The 14793-nt window shown below is 54.3% G+C and overlaps 7 protein-coding genes across 7 annotated transcripts; 4 read left to right on the top strand and 3 right to left on the bottom strand.

Annotated features, from left to right (window-relative positions):
* Nucleotides 1-1419: 1419 nt before the first annotated feature.
* Nucleotides 1420-2223, bottom strand: BBA_00038 (AMME syndrome protein; the record flags this gene model as incomplete). The annotated part of the gene is made up of 1 exon (XM_008595135.1): nucleotides 1420-2223. One exon carries the CDS (start codon nucleotides 2221-2223, stop codon nucleotides 1420-1422), a length of 804 nt encoding a protein of 267 aa, XP_008593357.1.
* A 1593-nt stretch (nucleotides 2224-3816) lies between these two features.
* Nucleotides 3817-4092, top strand: BBA_00039 (uncharacterized protein; the record flags this gene model as incomplete). Its single annotated transcript, XM_008595136.1, has 2 exons — nucleotides 3817-3877; nucleotides 3965-4092. 2 exons carry the CDS (start codon nucleotides 3817-3819, stop codon nucleotides 4090-4092), a joined length of 189 nt encoding a protein of 62 aa, XP_008593358.1.
* Nucleotides 4093-6095: 2003 nt separating this feature from the next.
* On the top strand, nucleotides 6096-7259 carry BBA_00040 (uncharacterized protein; the record flags this gene model as incomplete). The annotated part of the gene is made up of 3 exons (XM_008595137.1): nucleotides 6096-6286; nucleotides 6344-6568; nucleotides 6638-7259. 3 exons carry the CDS (start codon nucleotides 6096-6098, stop codon nucleotides 7257-7259), a joined length of 1038 nt encoding a protein of 345 aa, XP_008593359.1.
* A 680-nt stretch (nucleotides 7260-7939) lies between these two features.
* Nucleotides 7940-9476, top strand: BBA_00041 (WD domain-containing protein; the record flags this gene model as incomplete). Its single annotated transcript, XM_008595138.1, has 3 exons — nucleotides 7940-7977; nucleotides 8056-8224; nucleotides 8283-9476. 3 exons carry the CDS (start codon nucleotides 7940-7942, stop codon nucleotides 9474-9476), a joined length of 1401 nt encoding a protein of 466 aa, XP_008593360.1.
* Nucleotides 9477-10346: 870 nt separating this feature from the next.
* On the top strand, nucleotides 10347-11566 carry BBA_00042 (homoserine acetyltransferase family protein; the record flags this gene model as incomplete). The annotated part of the gene is made up of 3 exons (XM_008595139.1): nucleotides 10347-11100; nucleotides 11195-11426; nucleotides 11485-11566. The coding sequence occupies 3 exons, from the start codon at nucleotides 10347-10349 to the stop codon at nucleotides 11564-11566; spliced, it is 1068 nt and encodes a 355-aa protein (XP_008593361.1).
* A 134-nt stretch (nucleotides 11567-11700) lies between these two features.
* Nucleotides 11701-13066, bottom strand: BBA_00043 (uncharacterized protein; the record flags this gene model as incomplete). The annotated part of the gene is made up of 2 exons (XM_008595140.1): nucleotides 11701-12559; nucleotides 12624-13066. The coding sequence occupies 2 exons, from the start codon at nucleotides 13064-13066 to the stop codon at nucleotides 11701-11703; spliced, it is 1302 nt and encodes a 433-aa protein (XP_008593362.1).
* A 756-nt stretch (nucleotides 13067-13822) lies between these two features.
* On the bottom strand, nucleotides 13823-14593 carry BBA_00044 (uncharacterized protein; the record flags this gene model as incomplete). The annotated part of the gene is made up of 1 exon (XM_008595141.1): nucleotides 13823-14593. One exon carries the CDS (start codon nucleotides 14591-14593, stop codon nucleotides 13823-13825), a length of 771 nt encoding a protein of 256 aa, XP_008593363.1.
* Nucleotides 14594-14793: the final 200 nt, after the last annotated feature.

Below are 14793 nucleotides of genomic sequence, written 5' to 3' on the forward strand. Positions count from 1 at the left end.
AATCGGTAAATCCACCAACTCGAATGCTGACTTTTCGATTCATTAACCACTTGGACCTTGCCTAATGCTACTGGTTCATTCTTACCCCCGCGAGCTTGATTTCTATTCGTCTGGGACGTCTACCTTGTGGCTGCCATTTTACTGCGCCGTTCTAATAGTTCAGGTCGAGCTTCTCCACTGTTCTCGCTGTATTGTGCATTGCTTAAAGCCGCGTAGCCGCGGCTCTCTTGGCAAGTTTTGATACGCAAGGACGAAGAATGTACCCATCAGTAACGGACGGCGGGGGGTTTAGAGCGGCAAGTCATCGCGGCTAACTGTAGAGATGAGACCGTTGTAGATGCGGCGAGTTGGCCGGGATTAGGACCGTCAGGCTTGGCAGGCTTGGCAGTGATGAGGGTGGCTCAGGAAAGGGCGGGAATGACTTGATGGCGTGGGATGGGCGTGATAAAGCCTGAACAACTGTGGACTGCTTTGCGGTGGAAAGGGAGGTTCTAAACGATATTCCATAACATGTCCGTGGAACGCCAGTTGCCGCTGTTTAGCAAAACAAGCATTGCCAAGGTCAAAGAAGTGCCCTCTGGGGTCCGCCCCCGTGACGGGCTTCGAGACTGACGGCGTTGATGACATGGTTGAGACATGACTAGATGGTAAACTAGCTCTGATTAGAAGATTCTCACCAACTTTCCGAATACGATACCAGCGGCAGCACTCACAACATGCAGACATAAATATCTGACCACCTACCAAAAGACGAAGCGTCACTGACGAGCTGCGTGCGTATCGGCACCTGGCGGCAATAGCTAATCCATAAGCCAAGTAATGACTGGATAATGACGCCGTGGCGCGGCCGTGCGCGACGTGCGCGGCCAAGAGCTCGTGAAAGCGGGTGGCTACGGCCCGACGAACCACTACAGAGGCAGGAAAGGTTCTTCGACTCACAAGCGGAATTGAATAATGAATAGTATTAGAATCAGGGACAGCAAAAGAGGCTCATACCCACCACTTCACCGCCGTGCCGTCAGCCGCAGCCCCTGTTCCGGATTATTTCATCCCCAACGGCGTGGCGCTTGATATATCGGCGCCACACCTATATCACGCGTTTTTATATATCAAGTAAACCATAAATGTATCAATTATGCTCAACTTGAGCAAGAATCTAAAAAATCTGAAATGATGGAAATCTGCCGGCTTGGCGGGCTTGACCTGAAGGGGCTTCTTCTCCCCCCCTGCGGCCGAACATGCATTTGTGTTGCTGACACGATTTTGATCAGCAATGTGCTTGCAACTCCTAAACGCCTGAAAATAACACGTCAAAACAATAGGTCAAAGACATGCAACAGAAAAAAAAAGAAAAAAAAACACACAATCAGCGGCTCTATCCTCTATCGAGAAAAGAAAAAGCCCCGAGACATTCCCCGTCTATGCCTGCTTCGCCGCCCAATCCTTCCACGCCCTGTACTCGTCGTAGTTTAGCGACCGCTTTTTGCCCTGGTACCGCGTCACCTTGAGGTCGAGCTCCGTCCATCGCCCGCGGCTGCCCGTCCAGCCCGCCTTGCGCACCAGGCTAAACAGCGTCTCGTCCTTTGTCCAGCCCTGCTCGGCGGCAATGTCCGGCAGGTAGGTGGCGCCGTAGCGGCGGCCCTTGTCGTGGAAAGAGAGGCGGATGCCGTGCGTGCCAATGTCCCAGTCGTGCGCGTCGGCCGCCTCCTCAAAGTCGGTGAGCAGCGTCACGGCGACCTGCAGCGACGGCAGCTCGCGTCTGGAAATGGGCGCGAACCGTGTGTCCTGCAGGGCCGAGATGAGCGCGTACTCGGCTAGGCTGGACGCGAGCGGCTGGCTCTCAAAAGTGCCGATGCAGCCGCGGAGCGAGACGGCGTCCTTGTCAGCCTCGTCGTCGTCGTCATCGTTGTCGTTGTCAAAGGTGTTCCAAGTGACAAAGAGCGGCGCAGAGGTGACGGGGGCGGGCGTGAGGGAGGAGGCGGACGTGGCGGGCGTCGAGGCCCCGATGGAGGTTGTCGACGAGGACGAGGCCGAGGCGGAATCGCTGTCGGCGGCCACGCGCTGCAGCGCAGGGTCCTTGGGCGAAAAGGCCAACGCGGGGGCGGTTGCGCTGTTGTAGACGGCCCAGGACGCGCGCAGCTCGTCTAGAGACAGGGCCTTGGTCTTGTTAAGTGCGGCGTCGAGCGCCTCGAAGCACATCAGGCAGTGTTCGACGGTAGCCATGGCCCTCTTTTGTTTTTGTTTTTCTTTGTTAGGTGGTGCCCAAACGTTTTAGATGCACGGAGGGAAACGAAGAAGAGACGCGGCAAAAGCGAGAGAATTTTTCTGATTTTTCTATAGAGCTGAAATCCGGGAGCACAGGGAAGAAGATGGAGGCTCTCGACCGCCCGGTATTCGCAAAGGTCGTTGAGCTTCTCTTTTCCCCCGGACTCGTGTTGTTTGGAGAGAGGGTTGAATGCAAACAGAACGCCGGGGAGGTGAGAGGCACTGCGGGGGAGAAAGAGGGGAACAGAGAGGCTGCACGAGATGTCGGCTCCACCTTGATCATGAACCCCGCGATGCATCGCCGCTCATAGCTGGTTGAGCTATAAACTCGCTCCGAGCAGGCCACTTGGCAGTGAACCTGTGGATTTGTTTGCTTTTTCGTGGGCAATTCAGATGCATATTGGCTCTAGATTTGGCTGAGGTTTATGGTGGTGGGTGCCTCGCCAGTAAAGCTTGCTCTATTACTACGCATTGTAAGCACAGTCGGCACAGTTTGGCACACTGTGCTTACGGCTTTACTGATACGTCGTGCAGTGCACTCCGCCACTATGTTCCAAGCAGCAAGTGATAAAATATGTTGAAGAGGATGTATGATCAGTCCATTTCATATTCTTGTCCCAGATTTAGTCTCAATCACACCAGACGCTTTCAACTACGCCCTCTTGGCCCTGTCCCAAAGATGCCGATCAACACGCCGATGATACCAAGTACAAAACCTGGAGCAGCACGGCCCGAGAGGCAATTTATACCATTCCTCCCTCGTCCAAAACCACCCGCCCCCGCCTCGTAAAACGAATCATTTCAAATCTATTCATCTGTACCTCTGGGCCCGGGCTCGGGCATTTTGTGGTCCCAAGGCATCAGGTGAAGCAAGCCCGCGTTTCACATCCCTCAGTGGCTGATTCAGGTTTTCTGTCACCGCAAGATGCCTGAACCGGGCGAGGGCCTCGAACGCCTCCATAACGGCATCATGCTGTACAAGCCATCTGATCTACACCTCTCACACATCAACGCAGATGCCAAGCCCCAGTCTTCCCCCATGTCCAATCTCGCAGCCAGGAAAGCTTGTTCGCTATCCCAGGCCACGCATGACGCTTGGGGTGGCGGACTTGAAACTTGACGGGCATACATACAAGGGCCGGTTTGGGGATTTTTTTAGACTTGATGCCCACACAGCCTAGTTCTTTCACTACTTGCTTTTGAAGGGGGGTGGTCCCCTTTTTGTCATCTCGAGTCCGGTCGTGGTCTGGTCTCGACATCGGCCGGTTTTGGCCTGGTCTTTTGTCAACCTTGGCACATGGCGACGGCTCGTCCAGCTTCCGAGCCGCAGATACGGTCCGTGAAGGCATACAATGGCTCGAACTGTGCCCTCCTGCATAATCGCGCGACGTATACGGTTGTAGAATATATTAATCAAGTCTTGTTCCTGTAGATATTTATCTTGTTGGCTCATTCTTCTTTAATCAACAAAGTCGTTCTTCATTCGTTCTTCTATTCTCTCAATCTTTCTATTTTTCTCAGATAATTTTTATTCTACCCACATCTTTCAACATGCACTTCACTGCCATTACTCTCTTTGCTTTGGTTGCCGCCGTCATGGCCAACCCCCTTGGTAAGTCGAAGTCCCTACAAGGGGCTGCAGGGCTGAGAATATAAAAGAAGGACTGAAGAATCTTTGCTAACTATTCTCTTGTGGCAGCTCCCCGCCAGGCAGCCGACGAGAACTCAGTCACTGTCGAGACTCCTGCCATGACCGACGGCAAGGGCAACATCGTTCCTTTCAACGCCGACACCGTCAGCCAGCCCAACCTCTCCGCCGGTCTCTAAGCAGTCAATGGTCGAAAGAGAATGGGGCAAAGAAACCAGCAGGGAATCTCTTGTTGCTGAGCAGCAGAGGCACAGATAGCCTTTACTGATATGATTTGCCGGATGGATTCCCTTTCCCAGTCTCATAGACTAATATAATTTATACTTTGCTGTGTGCGTTCACTTCTCTTAAGCATGGTCTTTATCGGATGCTCAGAGATGTACAATTACTGTATTAAAATTCACAAATTGCTTGCCAGACAGGTATATTTCTAATAATGTTGACCGATACACAACCCGCTTGCCTTTTCTGTCAAGAGTTTACAATTTACAGCCGCAGCAGCGGTTGGTGTTGCGTTTAAACTGCCTTACACGCTTGTATACCCTGCACCTGGTGAAGCAAACACATTTCGCAGTCTGCACAAATATTTACAATTTTTTTTTCTTTTTACTGCGACAACATCATCGAAGCGGCTACCACTTGCCTCTTTTTTCTAGTTCTACTTTGGTCTTTGCATTGGCTTCCCCAGGTACGCTGGCTATGAGCGACAGCCGTACACATTGCAGCTATTGACTCGGCAGTTCCACGCAAAAAAAAAATGAAACGGGGGCCTGCATCGCGTGAAATTCACCAGGGCTGCACATACCGCTTACTGTCATTGCATTTTTCGAAAAGAAGAAAAAAAAAGGTGCGATAATATAAGAAACAGAGCCGCAGTTCACTTTAGAAAAAAATGGCCCCATGTATACAATTATAGCTGCGCACACCTGCCTCGGTACCGAAGCCAAGAGCCGACCAGGGTCCTCGATTTGGCCAACGGCGGCATATCTCACCCTCAATGTCCCCCCAAATAGTATACTTGGACATGCAGAATGGTGGATAAACTTACTACATGCTGTCGATCCATAACCCCATCAGCATGCCCTTGACGTTGATTAAGATTGATTTTAGACCCGCGCAGTCGGCTACAAGGCTGCCCAAGAACCCCATTTACCACGTTGGCGGCAGGGCCCCAAAAGATGTTAGTTGCTAGCGGGACGCTAAATTTAGGGACGCGGTAAAGGCGTCATTCTACGGAGTGGATGCTAAATATATTAGCCCTGGCCACTGACAGGTAGAAACAGCGGTCACAGCTTGTGCGCGCTTATTCTTGTTGCCTGGGAGGAGCCAAGCGGATACCGGAATAATGGCTGCCTGTTAATTTTTGAAAAGAGTGTAACTATTGAGAACGTGGCCGCCTTTTTAACTTTAATATATAAATAGTGTGTGCTGTGAGAGAGCCAGCCGTGTATTTTGACACCCACTTGGGCGCATGGCAGTCAGCCTCGGCGGGTCGCTGAAATGCCACAAAGAGACCGCTGTGTTGACCCGTTGGTATCGCATTTCATTCAAAGAAAGATGCTGTAACTATTGCATTTGTACCTTGCTGTCCAACAATTACAATGTCCTCACGCGGCCTGGGTGCGGCAAAATAGAGGTTGTAGGTTCCAACCCACAGATACAAGCTTGAGGCCAAAGATGATCTTGCCATCGCATCACGTATACCATGTGATATGTTCACACATGGGTCCCCAAGGACTCGAATCTGCCATGGCGTCTCGTTAGTGTGCACCATCCCAAGCTGCTCAGCCCCAAAAGGGCCGTCGCTTGCAGCTCTTTTTGACCCCTCCACCTCCCATGGCTGCTAAGCCTCAGGGCTCACCAGCAGCCATGTCGGGGTGCATCGGGGTCGTCAAGAAAGCGTTGTAAGGCTGCCATGTGGCTCCGCGTGGAATAGCTGTAGTATTGGGTGCCAAATAGCTTTTTTCGTGCGTCTTGTATGGACTGTTCCGGAGACGGTGACCGACCCTGCGGCCACGGCTGATTTTTCGATAAAAGGCGTTTGGTTCGCCAGGTCAGCGTACATCAGCGCGGGGGTCGCCCATGCTATTCTCTGTCCATGACTTGACTGTCTTATTTCAATATTTTGCATGCTTTTGGCATACAAGAGGCTGGTCAAGGTCTCGAATTACAGGCCGGCCGCATGGCTCTTCACAAATCTCAGGCGCAGTTTGCGCGAGCCCAATGGCGGATCAAGCTTCTTGCCCCGATATGGGCTTCTCAGCTTCTCTTGACAATGGCCATGATGGGTCTATTCGCATGGCGATTCGGAAACACAATGCAACACCACGATGACAAGGTCAAAGCAGGAAAGAAGCCGACGATAGAATATGCGTACGTACAGGGCGGATCCATGCGCATGCTATAACGGGAACGCTGACGAGGGCAAAGGTGGGAGGCTACGAATATCGCCATGTCGTTGGTCGCCTCTTTGTGCACATTTGTTGACATTGCACGATACTACACCGAGTCGCTGACGCCGTGGACAATGCTATTTACGCACGTCATCAAGGCTACATGCGCTTTTGCCATTCTCGCGCTCGATGTTGCCGTGTATATAACGCTGAGCGAGGAAAAGTACTCCCTCATCGGCATCGGTCTGGATAGTCTTCTCATGTAAGTTGCGCGTTTCAAACGGGTGGCTCTGGCATGGCTGAAGTTACATGCTAACACTGCATGAAATAGTCTTTTGACTGGTGCCATGACCATATACGCTTTCCTCGCCTACCGCCGCCTTGCCGCGTACGATGACTATGCACATCCGGCCAACGTCAAGGGTTACGGCTTCAACGACTTGTCAACTCCGAGCAACATATCACATCTCCCCGCAAACAAACGCAATTCGCTGAGATCAGTCAGATTGAGCACCAGATCGGTGAATGAGTCTGTCAGCATGGATGTGCTGGACACCACGCCGTACCATCACCAGCGAGACACTCAGTACGACGAGTACAGGGCGAAGCGCAACTCGTTCAACGCGCCGCGCGAGACATTAGCCGGCGTTGGGGACGCCGCGCGCAACCCTCAGAGATATTCGCCACCAGACAGTTCACCAAAAGCCCTCTCGCCGTTGCTCAGCCCGTCCATCGCTACGAGTCAGGTCAAGGCGTTGCAGCGTGGGCCGGCAAGACCGCGGACGACGAGCTGGGCGAGTGACCACATGTTGGTCGCGGTGCCAGAGGAGGAAATTGAAGCAGGCCACGGAAATGCGGACGAGGTGTCGCTGCTCAGCCCAGACAGTAGCGAGATGCCCGGCTTTGACGGCCCCCGAGTAGTGCAGGATACGGATATACCCGAGCGTAGGTAGAAAAGATATGTAATCTTTTGTCTGCTACAGTCCGTAGCGCGATGCGCTCTGTAACAGGCGATAGCAAGCGTGCATGGTAATGCAACGGCTGATGATGATGAAGCACTCCTCCAGTTTTGTATATGTACGTAAACGGATATTTACATGTGGGGCCGGCAAGACTTTAGTGGCGCATTTGATGGGGGACTTGGTTGACCAGGCGGCCACTGAATTGTTGGCGGCGATGCTTTACCTTAGTTATAGGTATTCAGTAGAGGACACGGAGACAACAAACCATCCATCTCTTTGCCCGGACCGCCTGTAATATTTCTCTTTCTTCAACAAAAGCCCATTCTATCCCACAAACCTCTTTGCATATCCAACAGCAGCCTCTCGACGCCATCGCCAGCCAGCTTCCGAAGCGCACTACGTCTCAATCTCCAACACTAGTTAATTACCTACCATCCTCCCTTGCTCCCGTCCCCTCCACCTCCACTCCGCGCGGGCAGCCCCTCCTTGACCGCTTCACACGACACCCGGCATCACAGAACGAGGGGAGCACGCGAATTCAGGAGCGAATTGCCTCGCGGGGTGACCTCTGGCAGAACCCGCGCTCTCACGATAGAAACAGTCCCCCCCCCCTTAGTGCCGCGACCGATACCACCACCTCGCCAGAGGGCTGCTGCTAGCACACCGCCACAATGAGTCGCACCTTGCCTGCGCGGCAAGCCGAAGAACTGTTTGTGCATAACCAGATGCCCCCGATCGGATCTGAATGGGGCCCCAGCTTTGCTAACTAACAATGTCGCGCGTACAGACACAAGTCCATAATAGCCTACCTCTCGGCCAACGGCCTACAAAGCAGCGCAGCGGCCCTCCGCGAGGAGCTGTCGCTCGGCGAGGATATATACGATGCGGCCACGGCCAAAAAGTACGAGTCACTGCTGGAGAAGAAGTGGACGAGCATCGTGCGGTTACAAAAAAGGGTAGGCAAGCTCGCGACAGAATGCATGTCTCCGAGTGTCGAATGCTGACAAGGCCAAGATTATGGAGCTCGAGACGAGAAACGCACAACTACAGACCGAACTCGACAATGCTACGCCGACATCCATTTCAAAACGAAATACCGATCCCGCATCCTGGTTGCCACGAGCCCCAGCACGACATAGCATGGAGGGTCACCGTGACCCCGTCAATTGCGTGGCTTTCCACCCCAAATTCACATCGCTCGCGTCGGGATCAGACGACTGCACAATTAAGATCTGGGACTGGGAGCTTGGTGAAGCTGAGCAAACCATCAAAGGCCACACCAGAGCGGTACTAGACCTCGACTATGGTGGCCCGAAGACAGCTACCTTGCTGGCCTCTTGCAGTTCCGACTTGACGATTAAACTTTGGGACCCTGCAGACGGCTATAAAAATATTCGAACACTATCCGGCCACGATCATAGTGTCAGTGCAGTACGGTTTATACTATCTGGATCAGCTGGCGTGTTTTCTTCTGGGAACATGCTTGTGAGCGCCAGCGGTGACAAAACACTGAAGATTTGGGACACAACGACAGGTTACTGCGTCAAAACGTTATCAGGACACGCTGATTGGGTCAGAGACGTCTGTCCCTCGCCGGATGGCAACTACCTGATATCTACAAGTGCAGATCATATGGGAAGATTATGGGACCTCACGCTTCCAAACCCAGAAACGAAAGCCACCCTCATTGGCCACGAACACGTTGTGCAATGCTGCGCTTTCGCGCCACCATCTGCCTATCAGCACTTGGCCTCGATAGCCGGGCTCAAGAAGCCCCCGCCGCTGAGCAGCCCCGCCGAGTTTGTCGCGACGGGCTCCCGTGATAAGACCATCCGGCTGTGGGATTCACGGGGGACGTGTCTGAAAGTGCTCATCGGGCACGACAACTGGATCAATGCACTCGTATTCCACCCAAGCGGCAAATATCTACTGTCGGCAGCCGACGACAAGTCAATACGCTGCTGGGACCTCGCGCAAGAAGCCAAGTGCGTCAAAACGCTGTCAGACGCGCACGGGCACTTTGTCAAATGCCTGCGGTGGGCGCCCGGCATCGTCAAGGATGCACCTGCTACGAATGGAGGCTCAGCCGGGCATGGCGACGGTGCGGACGGCGGCGCTGTGAAGAAGCTCGAGGGAGACAATGCGCAGATTCGCTGCGTTATTGCGACTGGTGGCGTCGATCAGATTGTCAGGATCTGGGCCAACTAGGGGTTTTTTTTTGTGCATAGCCTAATTTATTTTACAATGACGACGGACGAGAAGATACAAAAGTAGAACGGACAAGATGGAATGTCCAGTTCAAGGACTGTGGATGGTATATTATCGGCGAGACGGGCATTGCTTGATGACGGAGGGAAAAAGGACATGGATTTGGGGGGACAGGAATGTTGGTGAGGGAAAAAAAGAAAGTACCTGGATGCAAGGCACTTTTTTGGGTTCATATTTGCCGAGATAATCTCACGCTTAGACAATTGGGGGTAGTTTGAATGGGATAATATGGAAAAAGGGGCAGCGCCGCCGCTGCATAACTAATTCAAGCAAGTTGTTGTATTGCCTCGTGAAACTTTTTGCTGCTTGGTTTGGTATGTCCACCACCCCCCGGGATGTCGGGCTCAGATCCGGGATATGTCGTGTGTGGGTGTGGGTGATGCTCGAGGGCGACTCGCCAAGAAAGTTGGGGTTATACCAGTAAAACCAAAGAGGTCAACCCGGAGTATGAAACTGATTGAGAATTACACGAACAATTTTTTTTTGAAAGTCGAAACAGTCAATTTGAACAGGAGGATGATTAGAGCAATAAAGTAAAAGCATGCATGGTTGGAAACTAGAGCGGCGTCTTTTTGTCATCGCCCACTTGCCCGCTTCCCCGCATCTTGGCCGTTGCGACCTGCGATTGAGGGGTCGACCAGTGTATACAAAATAATACTCATTAGGTAAAAAAAGTCAGGTTACTCGGCCAGCGCTGTCTTCAAGTGTCCATCAAACCATCTATTTCGTCCTCCTTTCTCCCCCCCCCAATCTTCCTCTAGTCAATTGTCAGATCCCACCTAACCCAGGCAAACCAACCTCAACACCACCATGGCCACCTCCAACGACGACTACAGCACCTTTGACCTAGGCGACTTTCGCCTCTCCTCCGGCGCCGTACTCCCCTCCGCATTTATCGCCTACAAGACCTTTGGCGCGCGGTCCAATCCCGCCATCATCTACCCGAGCTGGTTCTCCGGATCCATTTCCGACAACGAGTGGCTCGTCGGCCCGGGCAAGGCCCTCGACCCGGCCCGGTACTTCATCATCATCCCGGCTCTCATCGGCAATGGGCAGTCCGTCAGCCCCTCCAACACGCGCGAACGCCGCGCTGGCGCCAAGTTCCCCGACGTCACCGTCAAGGACAACGTCACCGCGCAGCACCGTCTCGTGACCGAGGGCCTCGGCGTCACGCACGCCCGCGCCGTGCTGGGCTGGAGCATGGGCGCGGGGCAGACGTACCAGTGGCTGACGCAGTATCCGGATTTCATGGATCTCGGTGTGCCGTTTTGCGGCAGCGCCCGCACTTCGATTCATAACCAGGTGTTCCTAGAGGGCGTCAAGAGCGCGCTGTTGGCAGCCAAGAGGGCTGCGAGCGCGGGGAGCGCGCGCGGCGAGGTGGGAAGTTATACGCTGTGGACTGACGAGGAGCGCGTGGCAGGGCTCAAGGCCTTTGGGAGGGTGTATGCGGGCTGGGGCTTCAGCCAGCAGTTTTACCGGGAGCAGCTGTACGAGACGAAGCTGGGGTTCAAGGACCTGGAGGACTTTATGATGAATTTCTGGGAGGCCTGGGCGCTCTCCAAAGGTATCTTGTCCGACTTTGCCCCGGCGCGAATTCGTCAAATGTGGTGTGGTTTGTTCGCTAACGTTGCTTTTTTTTTTTTTTGGGTCTTGCTCAGACCCGGAGAATATGCTGCACATGCTGCATACCTGGCAGGCGGCCGACTGCTCCGACCAGCCGCCGTATGACAAGGACTTGGAAAAGGCCATGGCCGGCATCAAGGCCAAGACGCTGGTCCTCCCCGGCAAGACGGACCTGTACTTTCCGCCTGAAGACTCCGAGGACGAGGTCAAGTGCATGAGCGAGGGTCGGGGAAAGTGTATCCCGTTTCCCTCCATCTGGGGACACTGGTAACTTGTCCATGAATTGTGACTGATGCGAGAGGATTTGCGTTGCTGACTTGTATAGGGCCGGCGGTCCAGGCTCAAACCCCGAGGATGTCAAGTGGCTCGACGACAAGCTTAAAGATTTCTTGGAGAATGAGACTTGATAATTTTCGAGTAGTAATGACGGGACTTGGTATTGGGGCGGTATGTACAGATTGTCTATTTACAGTGAGCCATGCGTTGGTTGCGTGACTGCTATGAATATGTATGAATGATATATGTCTTGTCGCAAATCATATCATGTCGCTAGTCTGTTGATGGTTTCGTCGCGCGTCGTGCCATCTTGGGTCGGTGAGGTCGGTGCTGCTGTTGCTGAGCTGCTCTGCAGCGGATAGCTTGGGGCAGCCTCGACATACGGCGGCGGTTCTTCAATTCCATCGAATCCCTGCGAGGGCAGCCCTGGATACGGGGGCTTTGAGATGTCAGACAAGGGGTGCACGTTCGTGTTTCCTCCCGCAGGGTCCTGAGCAGCAGGCCGTTGTACATCAGCGCTCACTTGACGAGCGTTGACCGAGGGGCTTGCCGCGACGGCCGCTACCGTCTCGCTTGCCGGGCCCTCTTCTTCCGCCGTGTCTGCTTCGCCATCTGTAGAGTGATTCGGCGTGCGCTCCTGCGTAGACGTGCGCTCCGTGGCCAACGCCTGCGACTCCTCTTGCTCCTTTGCAATTTCGCGCTTCTCGCGCCGGCGGCGTATGCGGAAGCAGCAGATGCAGCAGCCCAGGATGGCGAGGAAGAGCACAATGGGCACCGCAATGACGGCGGCAAAAACGCCCGTCGCGAGGCGGTTGTTGCGGGGCGAGTCGTCGTACCGAACCTTGTCGTAGACGGTCACGGACTGGCCCGGCACCCACGAAGGGGCAAAGGAGTATACGGGGATGTCGGGCGGCTGGGGTGTTAGGGTCGAGGCGTCCTCCGCGTTCCAGGAGACGGTCATTGGCGTGGGTATCATTAGGGTGGCCGAGCCTTGGAAGAGCGTAGGACTACCGTCGGGTTGATTGGTGACTATGATGGAGAGCTCGCCGGAGGTGACGGTGCGGGAACAGACATGGTCGATATTGGTGTCCGTGGACCATGTTAAGACGGACAGTTCGAAGCCGCTGATGCGTGTATATTAGTACATGTTGGCTTCAATACCGTAGCGGACCGCATCGCCGTACTCACCTGGGACAGCAGACGGCAGAGATCTGATTTGTGTACGACGTCGTCGCATAAGCCGTAGAAGCGTCTGAAGGCGATTCCGTAACCGTGACCGGCTCGTCGTAGTCGCCAGGCATAATGCTATAATACGTCCAGCCGCTCGGGCAGACGGCCGGGCTGTAGGTGGCATTGTACACGCCCGAGGGCCAGCACGACTGAGTGTCCATCTCGTAGAAATTCCGCGTCAGATGGGTCACGTTCTGATCGCTTGAATCGTAATGTTGCAATTGTGTGTACATGGCAGCGCCGTCAAAGTCGAGGCAGCCTGGCGGCATCGAAAATGGCGTCGTCATCGGCACCACGAAATCGGTGGTCGCATCGCCCCCAGGGGAAGCGATTGTCGCCGTCGTCGTCGCCGACCAGACCTTCGTCGAGGCCGTGACGGTAGCATCTGTCGGAATAGGCATCGTCGCGCACGCGGACTGGCCGTGCCTCCGCGGCAGGAGACAGGGTCGAAAGGGTACGTCAAATTGGCGATGGTGAATTGACGAGGGAGAGGGAAGCAAAAAAATGGCCAATTCGCGCGACGAGTAGGATGGAAACAGAGCGGGCAATGCGACCCGCTGCACGGACGGTCCACCGTGGATGAGCGAGGCTGGAAGACGGTGGGGAGAACGGTTGCCGCTAATTAGCGGGTGAGGGTCTCAAAAACGATCAACTGAAGAATAATGACGTCTTTTGATTCTCGCTCTCCTCGGTGCGTAGTGTATGGTGTGCGTGGTAGAATGTCGTGAATCATACCACGCCCCGAAACAGAGGGGAGAGACATCTTGGGGACAACTGGAACGAGTCTAATTATGCGCGTCCAATGTTGGCAGAGGATGTCGGTGGGCACTGGGCAGTGCTTGGCGCTAGTCCAACTAGGCAGCATCAAGGCCCTGTTGGCCCTCAACCTGGTTGTCTTGTGGAGGCACGATTGGGTCTACTAATTATTATGACTACATACCTTACATAGGTATTCAATTTTTCCACGTGGAAAGTTGACGAATGGGAGCAAAGTTGTCGCTTGTGTTGGGTAATGATAAGTGGTGTTAAAATCATATAGGTATTGGTGTATATAACAGGGTATCTAGATGGCGTATATATATAGCTGCGTTGCATTGACTGGCAAGATTGCAGCATATCCAAAGGAAGTGTGGCAATCAAAGGGAAATAAGAGCCAGCTACTGCATCGCTAGCAAAACTGCGCCTCCAGCCAGAACCGGTAAAGAGCGTGCGATTGATGTCGTCGTGGCCGCGTTCTCCTCGTCACGGGCGTTGGGAGCCGCCGGCGCACCCGCGAGCACCTTTTCACCACTAGGATAGCGAATATTGTATACCGGAGCACCCGTGAGTGCGTTGGGCATGCCAAGCTGGTGCGGGCAGTCTGCCTGGTTCTGCGTGGGCCAATCGAGCTTGCACTGCTCATCGTGGCCCATGGTGCAGAGGGGATCGAGCACATTGTACAGCTCAAAATTGCTGCCGACCCAGCTGCCCGATTCCCCCAGACATGCCGCCAGGTAGTTCATGCTGTTGGCGGCGCTGAGAGGCAGCCTGCCACCCTCTGTCCGAATGAGGTTGCGGCACTGGCCCGGATCGGCGGCCTGCGCCGTCATCTCGATGGCACCGCCGGCGGTGGGTTTCTCCGTCGCGGACTGGCCGGTGACGAGGTAGTTCCAGGCATCGTAGCTAATGTCGTGCGCGCCGCCCGACTGGTCTATTCGCAGCAGGTAGAGCTGGCGGTCGTCTTTGCTCAGCGACACGCAAATGTTGTCGCAGGTGACGGTGTCGGGCCAGTAGGCGACGCGGTCCGTGTTGATCTTGCAGCCCAGTACGCCAATCGAGGAAGAGTAGCTGTCGTGGGGCGTCGCCCAGACTTGTGTGCCGGCGACGGCGGCGGCGACGGCGTGGACGAGGAGGGCCGTGGTCGCGAGAGAGGCGGTGTTTGAGGGCATCGTGGGGTTAGGGGTTTTGTTTAAGCGGTGCAGTGCGGGCGCTGAGTGAGTGTGAGCTTTGCAAAAGGAGTGTGAGCTTTGCGAAAGGAGTGTGTGGGCAGATAGGCATTGTAAAAGAGCAAACAAAGTAATGACTGGTAGTGCCGCTGCGGCGGCTTTTATTCGACACTGTTGGGCATTCAGAAGCGTCAATGAGGGCG

The sequence above is a fragment of the Beauveria bassiana genome (assembly GCF_000280675.1).
Source record: "Beauveria bassiana ARSEF 2860 unplaced genomic scaffold BBA_S00001, whole genome shotgun sequence".
Lineage (NCBI taxonomy): Eukaryota > Fungi > Ascomycota > Sordariomycetes > Hypocreales > Cordycipitaceae > Beauveria > Beauveria bassiana.